A 21,037-nucleotide genomic window follows, 5' to 3' on the forward strand; every position below is an offset into this window, starting at 1 on the left:
AGATGGATGGAAGCAGTTAGGTAATAACATAAAAATAATGATTAGTCGTCTGCAGTGTCTATGACATTATAGACAAGCTGTATTTGACATATTTGCCTTCGGTAGTTGTCTGTGTGAGAAACTGTATTAGCTGTGACACCTTCTGGAAACTATGCTAATGTTTTGGTCTTGCAAATCTAGCAAAAAGCTTATTTCCAACAGAGCTTGGCATGGAATTAAAACATATATACACTGTATACTGTAAACACTGTATTTCATTAGCTTCATTGCAAGTAATATTTAACAATCAAAATAATATAGAAAGGAGTTTGAAGCTGATAGGTTTGTTCTGCCTGGGGGCCTAGTGGATTAGTCCTACAGCATTAATCTATAAAAGACCAAAAAAATAAAAAGATCTTGTGTTTATATGGTGATTTAGTCATTTGGACAATTGTTGGGCAGTAAATTGGATGGTTATAATGTATTGATTAAAAAAAAACAAGAACAACAACTGGGTATTTAGTATAAATTACATAGTAGCTTAAACTCAGTGGTCATGGTGTTGGACCACTGATCAGAAAGTTCCCAGCCACCAAGCTGCTACTGCTGGGCCCTTAAGCAAGACCTGTAACCCTCAGTTGTGTAAGAGTGGGCATGCACATTTTAGCTGCTTCCACTTCTTATGGAAGTCAAAAAGCTGGACTTCATAGACCTGTAACCAGAATTCCCACAGCTGCTGCATGGCCACAAGAGAAAAACTTGGTGCAAAAACAGCAATTTGTTGCCTCGTAATATGAAAGCAGCTTTTTAAGTGGCCGTTAAGAGTATTTTCCAGATGTAGCCTTTCGTCTATTAGCAGAATTTCCATGCCATACTGCACCTCTCACAAGTTTCTCAAAACTACAGAGCAAAAGGAAATAAATGATTTTTGTTGAGGTGTCGCATGATGTCTAGCAGTGGAGTAGGAGACAACCAGATCAGTGCCAGACTGCTGTCAAATGTAACTTCATACTCATCTTAGTGTCCAAGTTAAGCTGCAATTTGGATGATCTTCCTGGATCATCCCCAGGCTTAACTTTCATGTTTACTCAAGCTGTATCATACATATGCAGCTCAGACTGGTGGAATAGTGGATAAATAGTGCTACTATGGAAAAACTATCAATACCCATCTCAGAATGAGTGTATACAGTCTACTGTATGATGATGTGATTTTGATATAAGACATAACGGTAATGATATAATGATATATATGATGTGATTTAATCTTGTAACTAATGTCTTCTTCAGATGTAAATGAATGTGAGAATGACCCGTGCAGAGGAAAGGGCCACTGTGTGAACACTTTTGGCTCCTACACCTGCCAGTGCTTCCCGGGCTTCAGCCTGCTCATGACACAAAACAGAAAGTTGTGTCAAGGTAAGCAAGCTGTGCTTCTGGGTGATGATGAAGCTCTTTGGGATATTTGCAAAAGCTTTTCCGTTTATGATTTGGTTATTCATTTTAAAGCAGATAACTGGTATAAAAATTATTCAGTGAAACTAATGGAATGAAGGAATCACTGGGTGTTGGGAGATTAAGGGCTTAAATTGTTTCTCTGTTCCTCTGTGTTCCTCATCACTTAGACATCAATGAGTGTAACATGCCTAACAAATGTCCCAATGGTCACTGTATCAACACTGAGGGATCCTTTGTATGTGAATGCAGAAGTGGCTTCACCAAGAACCAGAGAGGAGAGTGTGAAGGTACGATGATCAGACTCAAATTTGTGTTACTAATATCCTGTTGAAACTTGGGCTGTCATTAATCATCAAGAAAAAACATCACATACTTTAAAATATTTCCAAATACTTTGCTGGAAAATGAAAACTGTATACAGGCAGAATCTACAGTATATTTATTTCAGATTGTAAATGGTACTCTTTTAAGCACTTACAAAATTCACACCAACCTTCACTCTGAACTAAAGATCCCTTTACACATAGGGGCAAGAAGTGCACAACCAATGTAAACAGCATAGGCAGTATATACCATCATGTGACACTGCATCTGCAACTCAATAAACACACTAAAGCTGTGTCTCCAATACAATACTAACCTGCTAGTTGTGTTTCAATTTTAAAAACCTCTTAAAGATCTCTTTTTGGATTTTTGATTTGCGATGTATCTCGGTGACAATTGAATAACAACAATCACGACAACTGTAGAAAAGTTTTAAATAGAAACAGAGCTTATCAGTTTGTTTAATGTTGCTGTGCATGAAAAAAACGGTTGGACAGAGAAGTTCTGGCTCTGACGTGCCATCTAGTGGATGTCACTTTTAATTCTCCGGATGTATATAAGATACGCAACTGAGTAAGTGAACAATCCCTGTGTGGTAAAAGTGAAATGTACGGTACTTGTGTTTTTGGAGTCAGCAATCCACCTACCAGCATGCTTTTGGGAGGTAAGAGGAAACTGGAGAACCTTGGGGAGAAGATGTAAAACTTTCACACAGACCCAAACACTGAATTGAATGAGAAAACTTCAGACATGAGCTGTGTCCCAAATGACATACTATACACTATGCACTACGCACTTTACTATACTACCTAGTGTATGAATTTTAGAAGGGTAGTATCGTCTTAAATTGAACACTGAAAGTTTTTGACTAATGAGAAGAATAAGCCATTTCCCAGTTAATGGCAAATGACACCAGTGTATGTAATGCGACACCGCTAGCTTTAGCAGAATACAGTGGCTTTTGCAAAATGTTGAAAAATAAATCACACACTGACTGTGGGCTAATTTAAAAGACATTTGTAAGAAATATCATCCAAAAGAATGTCATTGGCCATCTTTTTTCTCATCTAGCTTCAGCACCTGGTAGCCCCGCCCCTCTTCCGCTATGTAAGCAGAGCTGAAAGCATTGAGTGCATATAGTGTCCAACATTTCACATACAGTTTTTCCAGTTAAATAATTGCATCATCCATGTACTTGAAGCACTTCTTCTTAAAATGACATAGAATAGTGCCAAAATGTGTGATTGGGGATGCACCAGAGTTTACAATATACAATATTTATACAAGATTTATTGAAAAACATAGGGCATTGTAGCTTATTAGCTACTAGCATTGCAAACCATTCAAAAGTAGTTAAGAGGTGTAAAACTATTAACTAGAACACAGTGAACTATAATTTAATAAAGATAAGAAAAAGATTTGTAAAGTTCAGAGCAGTTCATGGTTCCTAAGAAGGGACATGAACTTCACCACTTAGCTTAGTGTTTACGGTGTTGGTCTACTCATTAGAAGGTTGTCAGTTCAAATCCCACATCCACCAAGCTACCACTGCTGGGCCCCTGAGCAAGGCCCTTAACCCTCAGTTGCTTAGTTGTATATATAAAAAAGAGTTAAATTGTAAGTTGCTCTGGATATGAGTGTCTGCCCAATGCCAGAAATGTGAATGTTCTCCATCACAGAAATTCTTTGGGAGTTGGGGTAGGAATGATGCAAAGGCAAGATGTGGCATTGGCCAATGTTGTTAACCATAATGCTTTGGATTTCTACCACACTTTCATGGCAAGGGTATTTTTTTTCGTAATTTGTTTGTCCTATTGATTCTGATGCTTGTGCTGGAGCTGAGTTACAATGTGACCTAAGTAAAATGAAATGATGGAGTGAAGCTCTCTGTGCTGGGGGGGTTAGTGCTGTAGTAAAATCACTGCTCAAAAATGATCTTTTTCTTTGCTCGGCACCGTTTGTATGCTCTGGATCTTACATATTTGCTCTGAAGATAAGGATTTATTTAATTTTTTCTAAATCTAGGATTTTGACCTCAAGCATCACTGGCTTGGAATGACTGAAATGAAAGTTTTTCAACAATTTTTACTCTTCTTACAAACAGATGAAGTGCAGGGAAGGCACATTGCTGTACTTGATTCAAGCATTTCTCTGGCACTCATATAGTTTCAGAGCCACTGAGGTGACATAATGGTTATTTTTTAATAAGGCTTGGCCTCGATTTAGTATATAGAGGCCACAGAGTACTTAACCCATGGCAACTATTGCATGTTAAAAATGACTCAGCCGCAGAGAAATCAGTTCAATTAAATCACAATGGCCACAGGATCCTAAGCATGAAGAAGATCATATTAAACTTTGCTTTAGTCTTGGAGTGATACATACCAACATTCTGGATACCATTAGCCTGCGTCAACGTACGCGAATTCTCAGAATGATTAAAATTCCCCCCCTAAAAATGATTAACTTGAGGCTATGTATTAAGAATGACATTCCATAACATATTAAACTGCATACTCAAGTTACACAATTTGTGGCCATGCCTTTGGTATCTCATGGACACAACTTAATCATTTGTGGCCACAAGATACTTTGTTTTTGGCTTCAGAAATATTATCTCATGGCCTCAATATATTAATTCGCGGCCACGCCTTAACCACCATGTCACCACATCATCTCTGTATGAGAGAGTTATGGTTTGGTATCAGTTCTTGAACGAGAAACCACAAGATTATTAACTATGTTGACTTTTTGCAGAAGTACATTCACTACAGAACAAATGATGGCACTGTATGCCAGTGGTCTAATTCTGTCTGCAGTGGCTTCAAGTTTTATCCTGTGGTCACACTTGACTGAAATGTGTTTACTGGTTCATTATGGTTTTTTTCTTTTCATTATAATTGTTTCCATTATCATCATTATTCAAAAGTTGAGTGCAGTCTGCATGTGGAAAATATACAGCCAAGTCTAAGGATCCATAGACAATACCTAAAAGCTAAATGATTCCATTCAAAGGGGTTTTGTTAGTCTGTTAGTGCATTTATACAGATGATTGCTTATCTTAAGCATTCCAAGCAAAAAATGTATTCAATCAATTTCAGTAAACTCTTTATCCTGGTCCGGATCGCAGTGGATTCTTGGAGTCAGGTGGGAATATAGTCTGGATGGGATGCCAAATCACACACATTCACACCAGTGGTTGGCAATCCCCCAACCAACATTTTTGGAGATAGAATAAAGATGTACACTTTCCAAAAATATTCTATAGACTCACCTTTGCATTAGTGACAAATCTTACCTATATATTATACCTATATATTACAGATTTAAGAATTGCTGCTGTGATCACAAACACTGTGCTGTGGTCATCCAAGGACTTACAAAAATATTCATTCTAAACACACCCAGTACTGTGTTCTTTTACTTTGCTACACATGTACACTGTTATGATTTATAATCCCACTATCCAGTGTCACTCATGACAGGAAGAATTCTTTTCCAGTCTGGTTTCTCTCAAGGATCTTTTTTCCCTCATGTGGTCACAGGGAGGTTTTTCTTGCCACTGTGGCCTCTGGCTTGCTCATTAGGGATCTCAGTCTATGTCTGGAGCTCTGTGAAGCTGTTTTATGACACTATCTATTGTTAAACACCTCATACACATCCTTCAGTTTTAAAGTGACATTCTCCAAAATAGCTGACATTTTCCGGGGTTTTTTTTTTTCCCTGTTCATGGTTTCGTCTCTTTAAATCCATTCAGCTTTTGAATTATTTCATTAAACTGGGTGATCGTGACAGCCCTAGTTGAAAATATGGGATTCTTCAAAGATAAGAGGATATTTGAATATAAATTCTGATCTACTGTTTAAACGAACAGAGTTTGTATTGCCAGACTTTTAAATTGAGCAATATGATACAAGTCTGAATTGTATTAGCTGCCTGGGATGCCCCAGTAATCTAACAACAAAACAATGATTGTATTTTCCCTCAGCCTTAAGCCAAAGGAAAAATAAGGTATTTGGTGGATTATAAGTCGTTTACATTTTTGGTGTGTTTGTATTGTAATATGTTTGTGAGTAAGTGATGCTTGTGGTTGATTTTTATTTTTATTTTTTGCAGTGCATGTGTGTCTCCATATTGCATATTTATGCTTTATGGTTTCTATTTATTTCTTTGTTAACTCATTCTCTGTAACAGCTAAGCATAACCCATGCACAGATGGTTAGCTCACCTAATCTAATCGAGGTGTGTGAATGCGTTTGTTGATACGAAATCCCCCCCCTTCTCCCTCTGTATTACAGATGTGGATGAGTGCAGGAGCCCCGGTGTCTGCCCCAGTGGTAAATGTGTGAACACACACGGCTCATTCAAGTGCCAAGCATGTGGCCCTGGATTCAGGCCTGACGCTGGGAGATGTCTGGGTAAGAGGCTCCATCTGGGTTTTCCGTATTTCATTTTATGATTGTGTAATAATAATATTATTCCCTCAGTCTGGCATGGCCTGGAAGCATAGACTTGGCTTTGGAAATGTTCCACATGACTAAAGGAGGCAAGGCGGCAGTGTGTGCCCCTTTTTTAAAGTGTTGACAGTGTATTTTTTTTTCAGAATTGCCATGAGGTGATTGATTTCATATGCCTGATGTCATCTACCTTTTATGTGCCTTAAATGCTAAATATTATTTTATCTCAAAACTGGTGATTTCATGTGCCTTTAATTGTAAATATTATTTTAGCTCGTTGAGGAAATTAGCATTGACAACTTAATTAAACTTAATTAAACTTAAGTAACCTTTTGAAATCTTTGCCATTTCTAGGCATGACCTTATAGCAACTTGTTAGATATAATGAATGTTAAATTAGAGTAAGCATATAGCAACTTGTGGCAGCTTAAACCTTATTATGTGGGCGTTTTTATTGCTTTTGAATGTTGGGCGTCTCCTCACAGATGCACTTCTAGCTCCTTTGCTCAGCTTTCATCCCTCTGTTTTTTTCCCAGTGCCTCACATATTTTTATCTAATATCCATCCCTTCTCTTGCCACCAAGTTCAACCCAATGAGTTCCACCCACACTCTTTAAACACTTGTGTCTTATTATTATGGATTTGTTGCTGCTGTAAAAGATTGTTTGCAATACTTCAGTTTGGGAGAGTCAAAATATTTCTGCCTTGGCCACAGCCTTAAACAAACAGAATATTATTTTTGGACAGCTTTGGGCGCTGCAGCAAATCCCAGTGTGGAAAGGCTCGTTTTCCGAAATTTAAGGATAGGAGGATAGAGATAGACCACTGGGGAAAGAGGTCATCAGACTGCATATTACTCCCTGAGCTCTGTCTCTGTTTGGCGTAGTACATGATGTAGCGTAAAAAAAAAAGACAGTATTTTTAAGGGTATTTCAGTGGAAGATTGGATACTGGAGAGAATGTTAGTAATAATAAAATTATGAGGAAATAACGAAGATTTTTATTCTAGTGGTTGAGGCAGGAAAAGGTATGTGTGGTTATACTGTCAGAAACAAGGTACTAAACACATCGTTGTATAACATGGAGCAGTTTGGAGTACAACTTTTACTTTTACTCAGGAAAGTGACTACAGTGTTCCTTTTGAAGTGTAATCACTGGGCTTAAGGTTTTAGTTATCAACCCTAAATGAGTTGTAAGGGTTTACTACAGTCATTTCTCCAGGAAAATATACATATTAAAGGTTCAGAAGACTTCACTCCAGTGACATGCAGTGTCTGGGTTTAATCAATTTACCTGAGGTTTTTTTTTTTCTGAGAATGAACCAGATTTGAATTCGCCTTCACAACCAACATTAAAAATTCTGTTTTTTCATCATTGCCTTTATTTCACACAGTCATCAGAAAACAGATGCAACTGCAGGTAAACAGTTAATTGATAAAAACCAGGCAGATATGGCAGAGATAATCAGAGGCAGAGGCAAAAACACAAGTAATCCAGATACATGAGAAAACAGAAAGTGCAAGTTGACCAAAAGGCTTGGTAATGTCAGATACAACAGTAAACCGAGCAAATACTTTGCGACATGTACAAAGAATAAGAGTCCTTTTAAACTGTGTGTGATTGTAGGGCTGATTGAATACATGTGGGTTTAATCAGTAGCTGGGCGACTGTGAGCATGTGACTGGAAGTGTGTGTGTGTGTGTGTGGTGTGTGTGTGTGTGTGTGTGTGTGTGAGATACAGGGCCACAGTGTCTGTTGGGAGTTGGAGTTTGTGACCGCTGGAGACGTGACACACACAATCTAACACCATATTTTTGCATGCATACATGTAAAGCATGTTCATATCCATATTGGTGTTTGATGCTTGAAGTCCCAGCTTATGAAACAGTTATTCATGTCAAGGAGGATTAAAATGCAACCGAGTGTTCTATTACAATCAGTGGATAGTGAGATGGTGTGGCAATGTACTACCACCTTAGAGTTGTATTTTCCTATAAGTGCACATCTCACAGTGGGTTATTTCATTGAATACCATCTAATTAGTATTTATTAGGAATGACATGTTACATTTTGTTCATCTATAGTTACATTTAATATTAGAGAAAGTTATTCAGTAAGTTAAAAACAATAATTTCTCTACCGGTCTCATTTTTCTGTGTTGAAGCTAAAACAAAAATACAGCTTTTATTATTACTAAAATATTACAAAGCCATCTTACTGTTAAAAATTGATGGTGCTGACTTTCACTATGTCGATGTGCATATTTCTAATCAGTTTATGTGAACTATCTATCATAAAAGAAGTTCTTGCTACTGTAGGAAGCTTGTCATATTAGAACAAATGCATTACTGTCAGTAGAAAATCAACCTTTCTGACCAGTCAGAATCAAGACCTCAACTGTGATGTAAAGAATATTACTATATCACTTTAGTATAGAACTATAGTAATGTATAGTTCTGAGAAGGGGGAATGTGAGTCTTGCCGACAGCTAATGAGAGCAAAAATATTGCAGTATGCATATGTTAATATGTCTTAAAAATGCTTATAGGATTAACAGTGAGGGTTTATTTATTTATTTATTTATTTATTTATTTTCAAATCACTAAACTAAAACAGCGAGCATACGGTGGGAGCCAAAAGCTACAGGATTTTGTAAGCAGGTTTTTAAAATGTATGAAATATAATCAGTTCCACTATTTAAAAAAAGAGAGATGGAGCACTGTTACTGACCATATGTGATTCATTGGGTTCTAAGTAAACAGGACACATCTGAGAGATCTCATTGTTGCTACAGTCTATATATTGCAAGGTTGCTTAAGAGTAAAGGCTCTAAAATTGATGCTTACTGATAACTGTAGCAAATCTTTTCACTCTCTTTCACACACACACACACACACACACACACACACACACACACACACACACACACACACTGAACTATACGATATTAGATGTAATGTGAAGAGAGGTGATGTCCTGCACTTCAGGAAAAGACTCAGTGCTTTACTAAAATAAATACTTAAATCAATCATTGAACATTCATCAGCCATTCAGTAAGCATTCAGCAGCAGAAATCTCACAGGATGTGCTACTTCATTAAATCTGATTACTGTGGTCTTGTGCTACAAAGAGAGCCTTTATTCCCTTAGCACTTTTACCAAATTAATTCCTTACACAGCCTGACATCACATATAAGCATGGACTGTAACACAGAGTTCTTCCTTTATATATATATATATTTCATATAAGTATAAGTAAACCGAATAATAAATATATAAGTGTAAGAAAAATGAAATCCAGCAGTGCTTTTTGCGAAAGCTTGTAGTTCCAGCAATTGCAATCAGTGCCTTTCTTGAAGGATGAAGTATGTGGGTTCAAACAGTCACTGGTGTATTTGGCAAATGGCTTATTTGAGGTATAATTCAGGGTTGAGTTAGAAGCAGGTTGTACAGGGTTCACCTCAGCTTCTAGGCCTGTTTGGCCCTCCATGGTACCAAAACAAGGCTAGCTTTTTTTCTACTCACTACAGAGGGTATGTAAATAAGGTCCCGTTCTCCAACCATTTCCTCAGTCAATTGCCTGTAGCGCAGAAGTTAGTGGCCAGTTGGCGGGCTGGTGGATAATACTATTTGCTGGTGTGATAGAGAAAACAGCACAGCTTTCTTTTAAACCCTTATCAGGGAAGACTCTGAGAAATACCTGGAGATTGCAGAAACAAAGCTGCAGGGGATGCTGACAGAAATCTGGCAGATATTGTAGCAGTGAACACAAAGCTCTGCTTGTGTCTTTTCACCTCAGAGGTCCTCTGTGCCTACTCTCTGTCCCATTCTCCTTGAAACCATCAGCTGTAGGATGTGTTACCTTTGCAAAGCTGATTATTTTCCAATCCAGAAGTGTTTTATACATTTTATAATGCAGTAATTTGCCAATGATTAAATTTTTCACTAATATATTTTACGGTAATTCTTAGCCCCTGTTAGCATTTTTATTTCAACAGCTAAAATGACCTCATATTACCTCACAAGCCTGTTTTTTCTTTTTTCTTTTTCTCGTTGTTACTAACACTCTAAAAGGCAGCTTGTCAAGAAATCCTGAAGAGTAATTTGGCATGAAGGCTTTCCTGTGTCTGAAAACTTAGTTACACTTAATTGGAGACTCCTTCCAAAATGTTAAATAAAGAAAACGTCACTATATCAACAGTTACGCTTTTTGAATATCTGTTTATGTTGACTGTCCACCATGCAGACTCTCTGTAAGATGTTCTATTGAAGCAATAATGTAATTATCATAATTACAATTATAATTAATTATTATAATTGCAAAAATGATTATAAAAATGATGTGAATTAGCCACCACTATTTTCAAAGCTGCTGTTACAGAAAATGAATCGAAACGTTCTGACCAATCAGATTCAGAAATTCAGCAGCACTGTGGTATAATTTGGGGCGGGGGGGGGGAGGTTATGACCTGTCCAGTTTTAAAGAAATCATTTCTTTCTGTGCCATAAGTGATCAAATTGTTTATTATAATGATTTTTTTTTTATCTTTTTATTATAGGTTTTTACACCTTTCCACCATTTTCCATTTGCTTTCTGTGTATATTTTGTTTCATACCAATTAATTTTTGTGTTATTTTTTCAGATATTAATGAGTGTCAGATGGCAGCTGTGTGTACTAACGGTCAGTGTGTGAACACAGAGGGCTCCTTCACTTGTACATGCAACCATGGATACCAAACAACTCCTGACAATAAAAGCTGCCAAGGTACATATATCAAACACACACTGGTGTGTACACTAACACACAGTTAGCGTTCAGGGTCGTCAACCATGCTGTCTCCGTTCCAGATGTGGACGAGTGTCTGCTCCCAGACGTCTGCGCTCACGGCACATGCTTTAATGTTCCGGGTTCACACAGGTGCAGCTGTAACACAGGTTACCAAAGCAGCCCTGATGGAAAAGCTTGTGTGGGTAGGTACCTTACACTGGAAATAGTCTGCTTTTTACTCTGACTAAACCAAGAGATATTGATTGCTCCAGGTATCAGGTTTATTACAGAGATCTGACTTAGTGACCTTTGGCTTTAAATCATACTACTTGTAAGATGAATGAAATGCAATGTCTGCTTTACAGATGTTGATGAATGCTCAGAGCCCAGCCTGTGTATGCGAGGTATGTGTGTTAACACTGCTGGCTCCTTCACCTGTACCCAGTGTGAGGTTGGATACGCTCTCTCCGAGGACAGACAGAGGTGTGAAGGTGAGTCACGCTCCAGTCACTTAACACTTAAACCTACATTTGCATTGTATGTTATCCCACTGAATTTATAGTGTTACACTTTACTTCACAGACAGTAGAGCAGCTGCCTAATCTAATCTTATTGGATTTTTGAATGGTTGTTATTGTGGAATTGTTATGTAGCTAGAATAGCTTAGTCGTCTTAAGGCTTTTGAAGCTTAAACTGAATATGTGTCGTTACATATATTGTCTTTCATTATTCAAGATTTTAATGTTTATTATATAATCTGATATACTACTCCAGGATAGCTTTGCGATGAAATGTTTACAAAAATGATGTAAATTTATTATCACAGATTTTCTGAAGATTTGGGTCAAAACGTGTCACGTGACCACCATCATCACAACACACATTTAGCCAAAGTACACTTCAATTCATGTGCATGTACAGCTGTCATATAAAAGTTATTACATATGTCTCTTCACTGGTAAGAGCTTTAAACAAGAATCCTTTCCCTGCAATTTCCACCAATTCAAGCGGCTTTCCGGAAAAAGCACAAGAATCTCTGCAAGTTGAATCACACATTTTGGAAAAAACCTACAGTAAAAGAAAGCATTTTTGGCCAAAAGTATCTAAAACAAACTCCTGGCAGTCTGATCATATATTATGACATGATTTGTTATGTTGTTTTGCTACCATTCAGCAGGTTATGATGTAGTTGGTGTTTATAAACTGTGTTTCATGTGACTCTTTTTTACTTTGACAACTTGCTTAAGGATTTCTGCATGGCCATATTCTGATGTGATGACAAGAAATAATATATCTATGTCTTATATCTCTATAATATCTTTACTTTAGTTGTGTGTTGTTGGAACCTTCCCTATGTTAAGCAGCTTTACTTTTTTTTGGTTGTATTGAAAAGTAGCACTAACTATATAGTTAATATTATTATTAACTATATTATTATTATTATTATTTTTATTTCTCACAGATATAAATGAGTGTCTCTCCTTGACGTGTCCGAATGGAATCTGTCTGAACTCAGAGGGCTCGTACTCGTGTATAAATTGCCCCACGGGTTTCACTGTTTCAGCAGATGGAGAGCTGTGTGAAGGTGTGTGATATATTGTTTGCTATGTTGTTTATATATACACACTACCAGTCAAAAGTTTGGACACACCTTTTAATTGAATGTTTTTTGTTTAGGGATTTATTTTCTACATTCTAGAACAATACTGGAGATTTCAAAACTATGAAATAACACACATGGACTTAAGTAATCCATATGTAATGACAACAAAAAACAGTCAGGTGTTATTTTAAGACACGAAGGTCAGGTGTTCTGGAATAGTTCTTGCAAGAACAGTATTGTCGAGTGCGTTTGCAAAACCCATCAAGCACCATGATGAAACTGGCTCACATGAAGACCATCCCAGTAAAGCAAGACCAAAACTTACCTCTGCTGCAGAGGAGAAGTTCATTTAGAGTCACCAGCCTCAGAAATCACCAATTAACAGCACCTCAGATTAGAGCCGTTATGAAGGCTTTACAGAGCATCAGTAGCAGACATATCTCAATATCAACTGTTCAAACGACATTATTGTGTATTTCGGCCGCCTTCAGCATTGTTTTACAATGTAGAAAGAAATAAACATCAGGAAAGACCATGGAATTAGAAGGTGTGTCCAAACTTTTGACTGGTGGTGTACACTATGCATGATGTATACAGTATAATATTCAATATATTGAAAACTGCATTATAGATAGATAGATACTTTATTCATCCCAATGGGAAATTTACAACTTCCAGCAGTATCCAACAGTATAAGTAATAAGGTTGGTGTTGTTGATCTTTCGGCTGCTCCCTATGTGTGCGAGGGGTCACCACACGGACCAACTGGTCTGCACAACAATTGGCACAGGTTTTACACTGGATGCCCTTCCTGATGCAACCCTCCCATTGGGACCGGCACTGCATCCAGTGGCTGGGGTTTGGGCTATGCTTGGAATCAGGCCGGTTCTGGCTGGGAATTGAACCCACACATGTGAAATAGGAAAGAGAGAGAAAAGTCTGCATTTGGAGTAACACTCACAATTAAACATTTTCCCCAAAATAAGTAAGTACATTTGGAGGAGATTTAATCCCAGTGGTCTCTAAAGAGACAAGTGTCCACTCAAAATCCTACCATGGCAGTGAGGTATATTTCAGCTAAGCTATTAATTTATGATGATTGCTCCAGCAAAGAACAATTGCTCTTTCTCTATAACACACACTCCCGCTGCTGGGAAGCCAACCAGGAAGTAAACCCAAAACTGCAGCATCAATAGGTATCAATATGTTCTTGACAACACAGTACTGTACTGTCTTTCAAATAAAACTATGGATAGTCTGTGCTCCACTAGGAATAAGTGGACACCCAAACAAAGCACCGAAAGGCAGATTTATGACAGCTAAATGTGAGTTTAACACATGGACTCTAGCTGTTTGTATCCTAATTTATCACTGGACCTAAGTGTGGACAATGCATTATTTGTCAGAGTTGTGCTCTTTTCAGGAATCACATCACTGTTGAGTTTTTGGAGACTGTTCTGTTTGGCACGGTGCAGGGGATTTATGTAGCGAAAAATTTAATTGACCTTGAAAATTATGGCCAACTCTGACTGTGAAACCATATATCCAGCTCAAATGAGATTACAACTGAACTAAAAACAACGTGATCCTGAAAATCAGTCTCAGACAAAAACAGGATTGAAACTGTACTCTTCCATGCTGCTGGGGTTGTACCCTTAATGGTACCTCTTTTGTACATTTGGTATATACCTTTCACTTGGAAGTATTATAAATAGTTTCAGATATTAGATGAACTATACTGTACAGTTTAGGGGAAAAACTTTAAGAGTACCTAACATACATCTCCCTGGGTAAATGATACACACTAAATGTATAAAAGGTACATTTAAGCGTACAACAAGAATGGTACAGGTTAGTAACCTTTTTGGTAAAGTGTAATATATTTATTGTGCCATATGCCATACAGACATATTTGAATAATTCTCTAGAATTTGTCTTAGGCTGCATTTGTATTGCATTTATTCAGATGTGTACTGAAATGCTCTCAGTTGAATGTTTCCCATAAATGCCTTTGTCTTATGTTGCCTTTTGCTGTAACATTTAGGAATAATATTCTTTCCATAATTTAATCATCATTCCATTAAATTTAATCATTAAATCTCTGTTTACACAGTTGCACAACAAAGAATAATCTTCAGCATTTCATGGTTATTTTATAATGATTATAAATTGTGTGTGATATGTTACTAATATAATTATTTAGCTACATTATGCAACTCCATGCACGTGGGCTGACTGACTTTCCAGGCCAGATACCGCATGCTCAGTTTCCTTTCTATAAACCATTAGAAACTGAAGCAGATCAGCAGCAGATATTGATTATAATTTGACAGATCGTATTCAGTATGATTGAGCAGCTTGCATTTTTGTTTCAATAAATCTTTAGATTAACACATCTGGCTCATCTTTCCATTCGCATGGGCTCATCCTGTTGGATTTGCTCTGGTCTTTAGTGTGATTTGTGTATCTATCTTACAGTAAATGGAGTTTTTTTTTTTTTTTTGCTATTGCGTAGAGATGGAATGCAAGTAGAGAAAGAAGATTAATAAACAGATAAATATACTAGACAGATAGACAGATAAATATACAGACAGAAGGACCAGCTCCAGCTGTATATTAATTTCAATTCGATTTTATTTGTATAGGGATTTTAACAATGAACTTTGTCTCAAAGCAGCTTTACAGAACACAGGAATAATAAAAAAAAACATAGTGTAAAAAGTCCTAGATGTTAGACAAAATCATCCCTAGGTATATGATTTATGTATATGCGTGTTGGGGCCATGTTTTAATTTCCTCATGAAGTTCTAACCATTTTTTGATGTTTGCTTCATACTGAATTTTGAAAAGGATTTCTTTTGATTACTAAAGTTATTGTTAGAGAGAGATTTAGTTTTAGGTGTAGCATTAATTATCTGCTTTAGCAATAATTATCTATGGAAGACCCTCAAAAGAATAGATAAGTGTGTGTGTGTGTGTGTGTGTGTGTGTGAGAAAGTAAGGCGAGTGATCAGTGCCAGGGAAAAGAATTTCCAGCTCGAATATAGCATCAGTCCTCCAAGCGTTTGTTGATAGAGCCATTATGAAGTGCCTGTAATAGCTTGCCGTTTTGGATTGAGCTCTCCACCCTGCATACCTTATCTCTCGCCTCCTCCTCATCAGCCGCTCTGTCAGTGCAGTCTAATAATGCTGGAGCTCTATGTGCAGACTAAAGGACTTGCGCTAATTCGCTGTGGTATGCAGTCTGTTTTGTTGGGTTATCGGCACATCAGCCGGCCCTTTTTTTGCCCGTCTCTGAAAGAGAATGGCTTGGAAACAGCTTGTGTTTTGATTGGAAAGTGAAGAGGTATTGATGGTATCTAAATAAATCCTTGAATCCTTGAAGTGAATCCAGCAGAAAGCAGAGAATGAAGACCACCAAGGTTTCATTTTTGAGTTTATCGCCAGTTTTAGACCTATTTTTTTTTTCCTCCTCTCTAATAGTTTTGTTGGCTTTATGTTTCAGATATTGATGAGTGCAAGTCTCCTGACATTTGCCCACTGGCTGCTTGTGCAAACTCTGAGGGTTCGTATTCCTGCATGGCCTGTGAGTCCGGCTACAGGGTCTCCTCTGACCGCACATGTGAAGGTAGCGACCTGTTTTTATATGTGTTCATATTAAGAACTGCATAAGCAATCAGCTGATTTCTTTTAGAGCAAAATGTATAATAAGCCACAATACACTGATCAGCCATAACATTATGACCACCTGCCTAATATTGTGTTGGTACCCCTTTTGCTGACAAAACAGCCCTGACCCATTGAGACATCCACTAGATCCCTAAAGTGTGCTGTAGTATCACCATGTTTGCAGCAGATCCTTTAAGTTCTATAAGTTGTCCTTAACTCCTGTAACTTACAGGACTTAAAGGATACTTTTAATAGATACTGACCACTGCAGACCAGGAACACCCCACAAGAGCTGCAGTTTGGGAGATGCTCTGATCCAGTCATCTAACCATCACAATTTGGCCCTTGTCAAACTCTATCAAATTCTTACGCTTGCCCATTTTTCCTGCTTCTAAGCCTAATATATCCCACCCATTAACAGGTGCCATGATGAGGAGATAATCAGCTTCATAATTTATGGAAAATATGCATCATGTATAAAAAGTAGGAAAAATAATTATACAAAATGTATATTACTTATAACAAGCAACATTTTTGTTGAAAACAGGAGTAAATTTCTTAAATAGTGCTTTTTTTGTTTTCTTCAAAACACTAATCTCAAAATTATTAGCACCGTTACAATTAATGTTTTGTTAAGGCTTATGTGAAGAGAATAAAACCCCTGGCCCTCTTTCTACATGGTAGAAGATCATTATAGAGGGATCTTTAGTGTTGATTTGGATATACATTTGTGTATTATTTTGTTAAAACACCTATGGACAAGACAGAATTAAGAGAAGCTCTTTAATCTTCACACTCATAACTTCCTGGACCACTATATTACAGTGGAAGTGGCTTTTCTTACAGGGCAAACATGACATGAAACATTTTGATCACAGTTTGTGTAAAAACTATGACCATGTATCTGTTGATAATTTATGAATGATTATTGTGAAACTTAGCTCTGGTGTACTTCATCATGATTAGCTTGAGAGACTGGGAGAGAGAGACAGAGGGAAAAGAAGAGAGAGAGACCAATTATTCAAATATAAGGTCACTGTTTTTAAAAGTTTGGTCAAATAAAGGACACAAATATTTTTGAACAATTAAATATATGTCTTTCTTCCTTATGTTTATGCAAGTGTCCTTAACTGAAAGAAAGCACAAAGAAATAGTCACTTTGGATAAAATTATTTTACCTTTTATTTGTTCCCAAGGGTAACACAGATTGTCAAAGGCAAAAATAAATTTCCCATAAAATTAGTCATTTAAAAGAAACAACTTTTTCAGAAAGTTGTCAAGAATTCTCAAGTTCTAATAAATGAAATCTTTTCAATTTGTCATGTGATATTTTGCAGATATCGATGAATGTGAGGACAAGGCGGCATGTCTGAATGGACAGTGTACAAACACACCTGGCTCCTACCACTGTGACTGCGCTCCAGGCTATGAGCTGCTAAACTCTGTGTGCAAAGGTGCTTTATCTACAATACATACAACATTTCAGTTCAAACAATATGTGAATTGGTGTGTCTCTGGGTATTTACCAGTCTTAGTGTCTCACAGTATGCCTGCACATATCAGTTTACATTTGATTCATGACATGAATGATTCCTTGGTTCTTCTGCTGGTTACAGTGGTAAAGTGTTTGGTGTTTTTTAAACAAACTGCATTAGTGTCTGCATGTGGATATCTGCGTAATGGGAAGTGGTCTGAATGTTTAGGCTTCTTTCTACAGTATTTGTAAATCAGGTCACTAGGAAGGTGTTAGCTGTCACACATACACACATGCTCATTATAACCTTTACGGATGAATTTACTATGCTGACGTGACTGTCAAGTGACTATGTCTTTGTTACTTTCTGTTCCCTTTCTTTTTATTTCTGTAAAGTGCATTTGACATTTAGCTGTATCAGATTAAATGTTCAGTTACGTCACGACATGCTTAATGCGGATTGTAAAGGCATGACACAAAGCATGTTAAATGCATTTATGATGAAGTTGTCACACTTCAAAAGTATGCAGAGACATTGCCATCTGCTCCACTTGATCCCATTTCATGCAAAAATGTGTTGAGTACAACAAATCCAGTTGAGCTTGTATGGTGCAAGCAAACGTACTGAGTGCATGCAGAGGGATTGGGGTGAATTTAAGGCCAGAACTCTCACTGAAGGCTGCTGAGTTTGTATGCAGACCGCACCCTACTTACTGAAACATCGGTACTGTGGAGACACGCCAAGTATAAGCACGATGCTGACGTGGACCAACAAACTTCACAATAGTCTTTTTCATTTCTGAAATCACTGCATAATCAAGATAAGCAATGACATGGATTGAAAAGGAGAGGGAAGGACAAGCTGTGAGAATGTGAGGCGGAGGAAATTGTCCAGAGGATGATGATGGATGAGAAAGTAGAGAATGCTTTTTGATCAAAGAACAAAAGTCTAACCCACTTATTATTTATAATGGACCAGAGCGAGATGTCAAAACCCTGAAGAAAGTCTGTACAGACTACCTCACCTTGCATGCACTTTGTCTACAAATAAAACTTATAATTTCAACTCACTTTCTCAGTGAAAAAATCCCAGAAACCCTACTGGAAACATCAGTATGAATATAACATTCATTGTGCCCTAAATGTCTTTAGACCTGCTGTACATGAGAGACATCACAGAAGCTCCTGTAAAATGTGTGGAAGAACCAATATGCTGCAAGAATAATGATCATATTTTAATATAAAACACAGGACTGGTTAAATCAGCAGCTCTCTCTCTCTCTCTCTCTCTCTCTCTCTCTAACAGATTCTCTGTTTCAAGTTAAAAACAGGACTATCATCTGTTCAGAGTTCATAGCACTAGTCAAAAGCCATAACCTGAAGCTCCAGCATGAAGGAAAAAACTTCAAACTGATGTTTCTCATTGTTGCTTATCTGGACCTTTGTAAGCAAAAAAAATTTTATGGACCTGGACCTTCACATTAGACAAATACCCATGATGTTAATATCGATATTTATGGTAATATACAAAGCAGAAATGTTCGACCCTTTAAATTTAGTATGATGGCTTCCACATAAAAGAATCTTCTATTCATACATGCCAAAGTGCTCCCAACCCATTTCTGACGCATGGCAAGCTGCATCAAATACTCTCAATCGTGTGCAGTGCCATTTAACCTACACAGAGGCATACACACCCTTCTGGCCTGTGGCCACTGAAAATATTGGCCTCTAATTATGCTATAAATCAGGCTAAGCGCTTTTTCCTCAGTCTGCGTGTGTGTCCGTCTGTACGCAGGCAGTGACGCCAGGTCACCAGCATGGGATTTAAAGGATAGAGTGATGTATGAGCGTATCTGTGGCTGCCAGTACATGTGCATATGTGCATCTGAGTATCCCAAATCGGGTATCCCAACAGCTCTGTATTTCTTTTTTACTAGAATATAATGTTGGAACTAAATACGAAAAATAAATACGAAATGCATGATCATTCTGAGGATACAATAAATGCTATAAATACGCTAAAGCATACTGTATGTCTTTAGTATGGTATTTTTGAAAGTTTGGTCTCTATAAATTATACAAGTGGCACACAAAGAATCCGTAATTAAAATGTTCTTATTTGTTCTCATTATTGACTCTTGGAGAAAGCTTCGGTATGTAATATGTTCCATAGTTGGTGTCCTGAGTCCCTTCTAAGTTATGCAGTAATGCAGCAATTATCCTTCAATCCTCGTTTAATCATGCATGTAGCCATCATTATTAATTTTATACTAGTTGAGTTTAGGAATTTTCCCAGCTTAAGATATTTTTTCCCTTGAATACTTCATGAGTGCAGTAAACTGGCAATTGTTTCAGTGGCGTTATTGGCAGATGTGGCTATGCTTTTTTTTTTTTATTATTGTATTTTCCATCCATTACTACATAATTTCAAACCTAATTCATTCACTGAGATTGTAAAAGTGGTCTAAATTATGTAAATGTCTGATTCGTGTTGTACCGAGTTACTGTGTTGAGTTATTACAGCTGTAAATATGTTTTTAAAGGTTTTTCTTTTTTAACTTTAAGGTATTTATTATTAATTTATTTAATTTTGGCTCCAGAGTTTCTGGGCTGTCAATGGTTTCACCAAGAGATTGTGAATTTAAATCTCAACCATCTCACAACTATCCATATCCAGCATTCCAAAGAACATCACTGGCTCAGCTTTCTGGGAGGCTATTATTGTATTTCCTGTCAGTCAAAATGACAGACACTAGAGTTAAAGCATGTACAGAGTAAGGCAGTTAGGAATCTCTTATTATCATATTTTATTGCCTCTTATTATTGTTTTATTTTCCTACCACAGTGCAACAGTTTGCAAAGATGAAGCAGCTGTAGCCATCGTGCTGTCATGAGAAATTTAGAGGTGAAAGTGAAGTGAAGTGACAGAGAAGTTTTAATTTAGGACAAAAATCGGTAATAAAACAGTTTTGCACACAAGGACATCCTGTCATGATTAATACTAAAACATTACTGAGGTATTGAGATGTTTTGCCAATAGATATATCACAGTTCACATCTTTTTAAAAAAAACCCCCACATTTTATTGTTTCCTTTATTCTCCAACCAGCACCTTGTCTACCAGTCCTCATGATGAGAATAACACTTCTCTGACACAGACACTCACACTAAACCCCAAGTGTGTCAAATGGCATCAAGTACATGTGCTTCTCTCACGAAAGAAAAAGACAGAAGGAGAAAATATCTCGCTGGATGAATATCTTTGCGAATAGACAGCTCTTTGTCATTGGAAACAACTCTTTC

The 21,037-nt window shown here is 37.2% G+C and overlaps 1 protein-coding gene across 1 annotated transcript in view; it reads left to right on the top strand.

The window, feature by feature from the left end:
- Positions 1-21,037, top strand: part of LOC131359248 (latent-transforming growth factor beta-binding protein 2-like) — a 109,555-nt gene that overhangs the window by 76,798 nt on the left and 11,720 nt on the right. The window contains exons 17-25 of the mRNA XM_058398951.1: positions 1,269-1,397; positions 1,604-1,723; positions 6,059-6,178; positions 10,860-10,982; positions 11,066-11,188; positions 11,351-11,476; positions 12,448-12,570; positions 16,094-16,216; positions 17,595-17,711. Of these exons, the coding sequence (XP_058254934.1) occupies positions 1,269-1,397; positions 1,604-1,723; positions 6,059-6,178; positions 10,860-10,982; positions 11,066-11,188; positions 11,351-11,476; positions 12,448-12,570; positions 16,094-16,216; positions 17,595-17,711 (1,104 nt within the window). The remainder of the gene's footprint in view (positions 1-1,268; positions 1,398-1,603; positions 1,724-6,058; positions 6,179-10,859; positions 10,983-11,065; positions 11,189-11,350; positions 11,477-12,447; positions 12,571-16,093; positions 16,217-17,594; positions 17,712-21,037) is intronic.

The sequence above is a fragment of the Hemibagrus wyckioides genome, linkage group LG09, assembly GCF_019097595.1.
Source record: "Hemibagrus wyckioides isolate EC202008001 linkage group LG09, SWU_Hwy_1.0, whole genome shotgun sequence".
NCBI classification, from domain to species: domain Eukaryota; kingdom Metazoa; phylum Chordata; class Actinopteri; order Siluriformes; family Bagridae; genus Hemibagrus; species Hemibagrus wyckioides.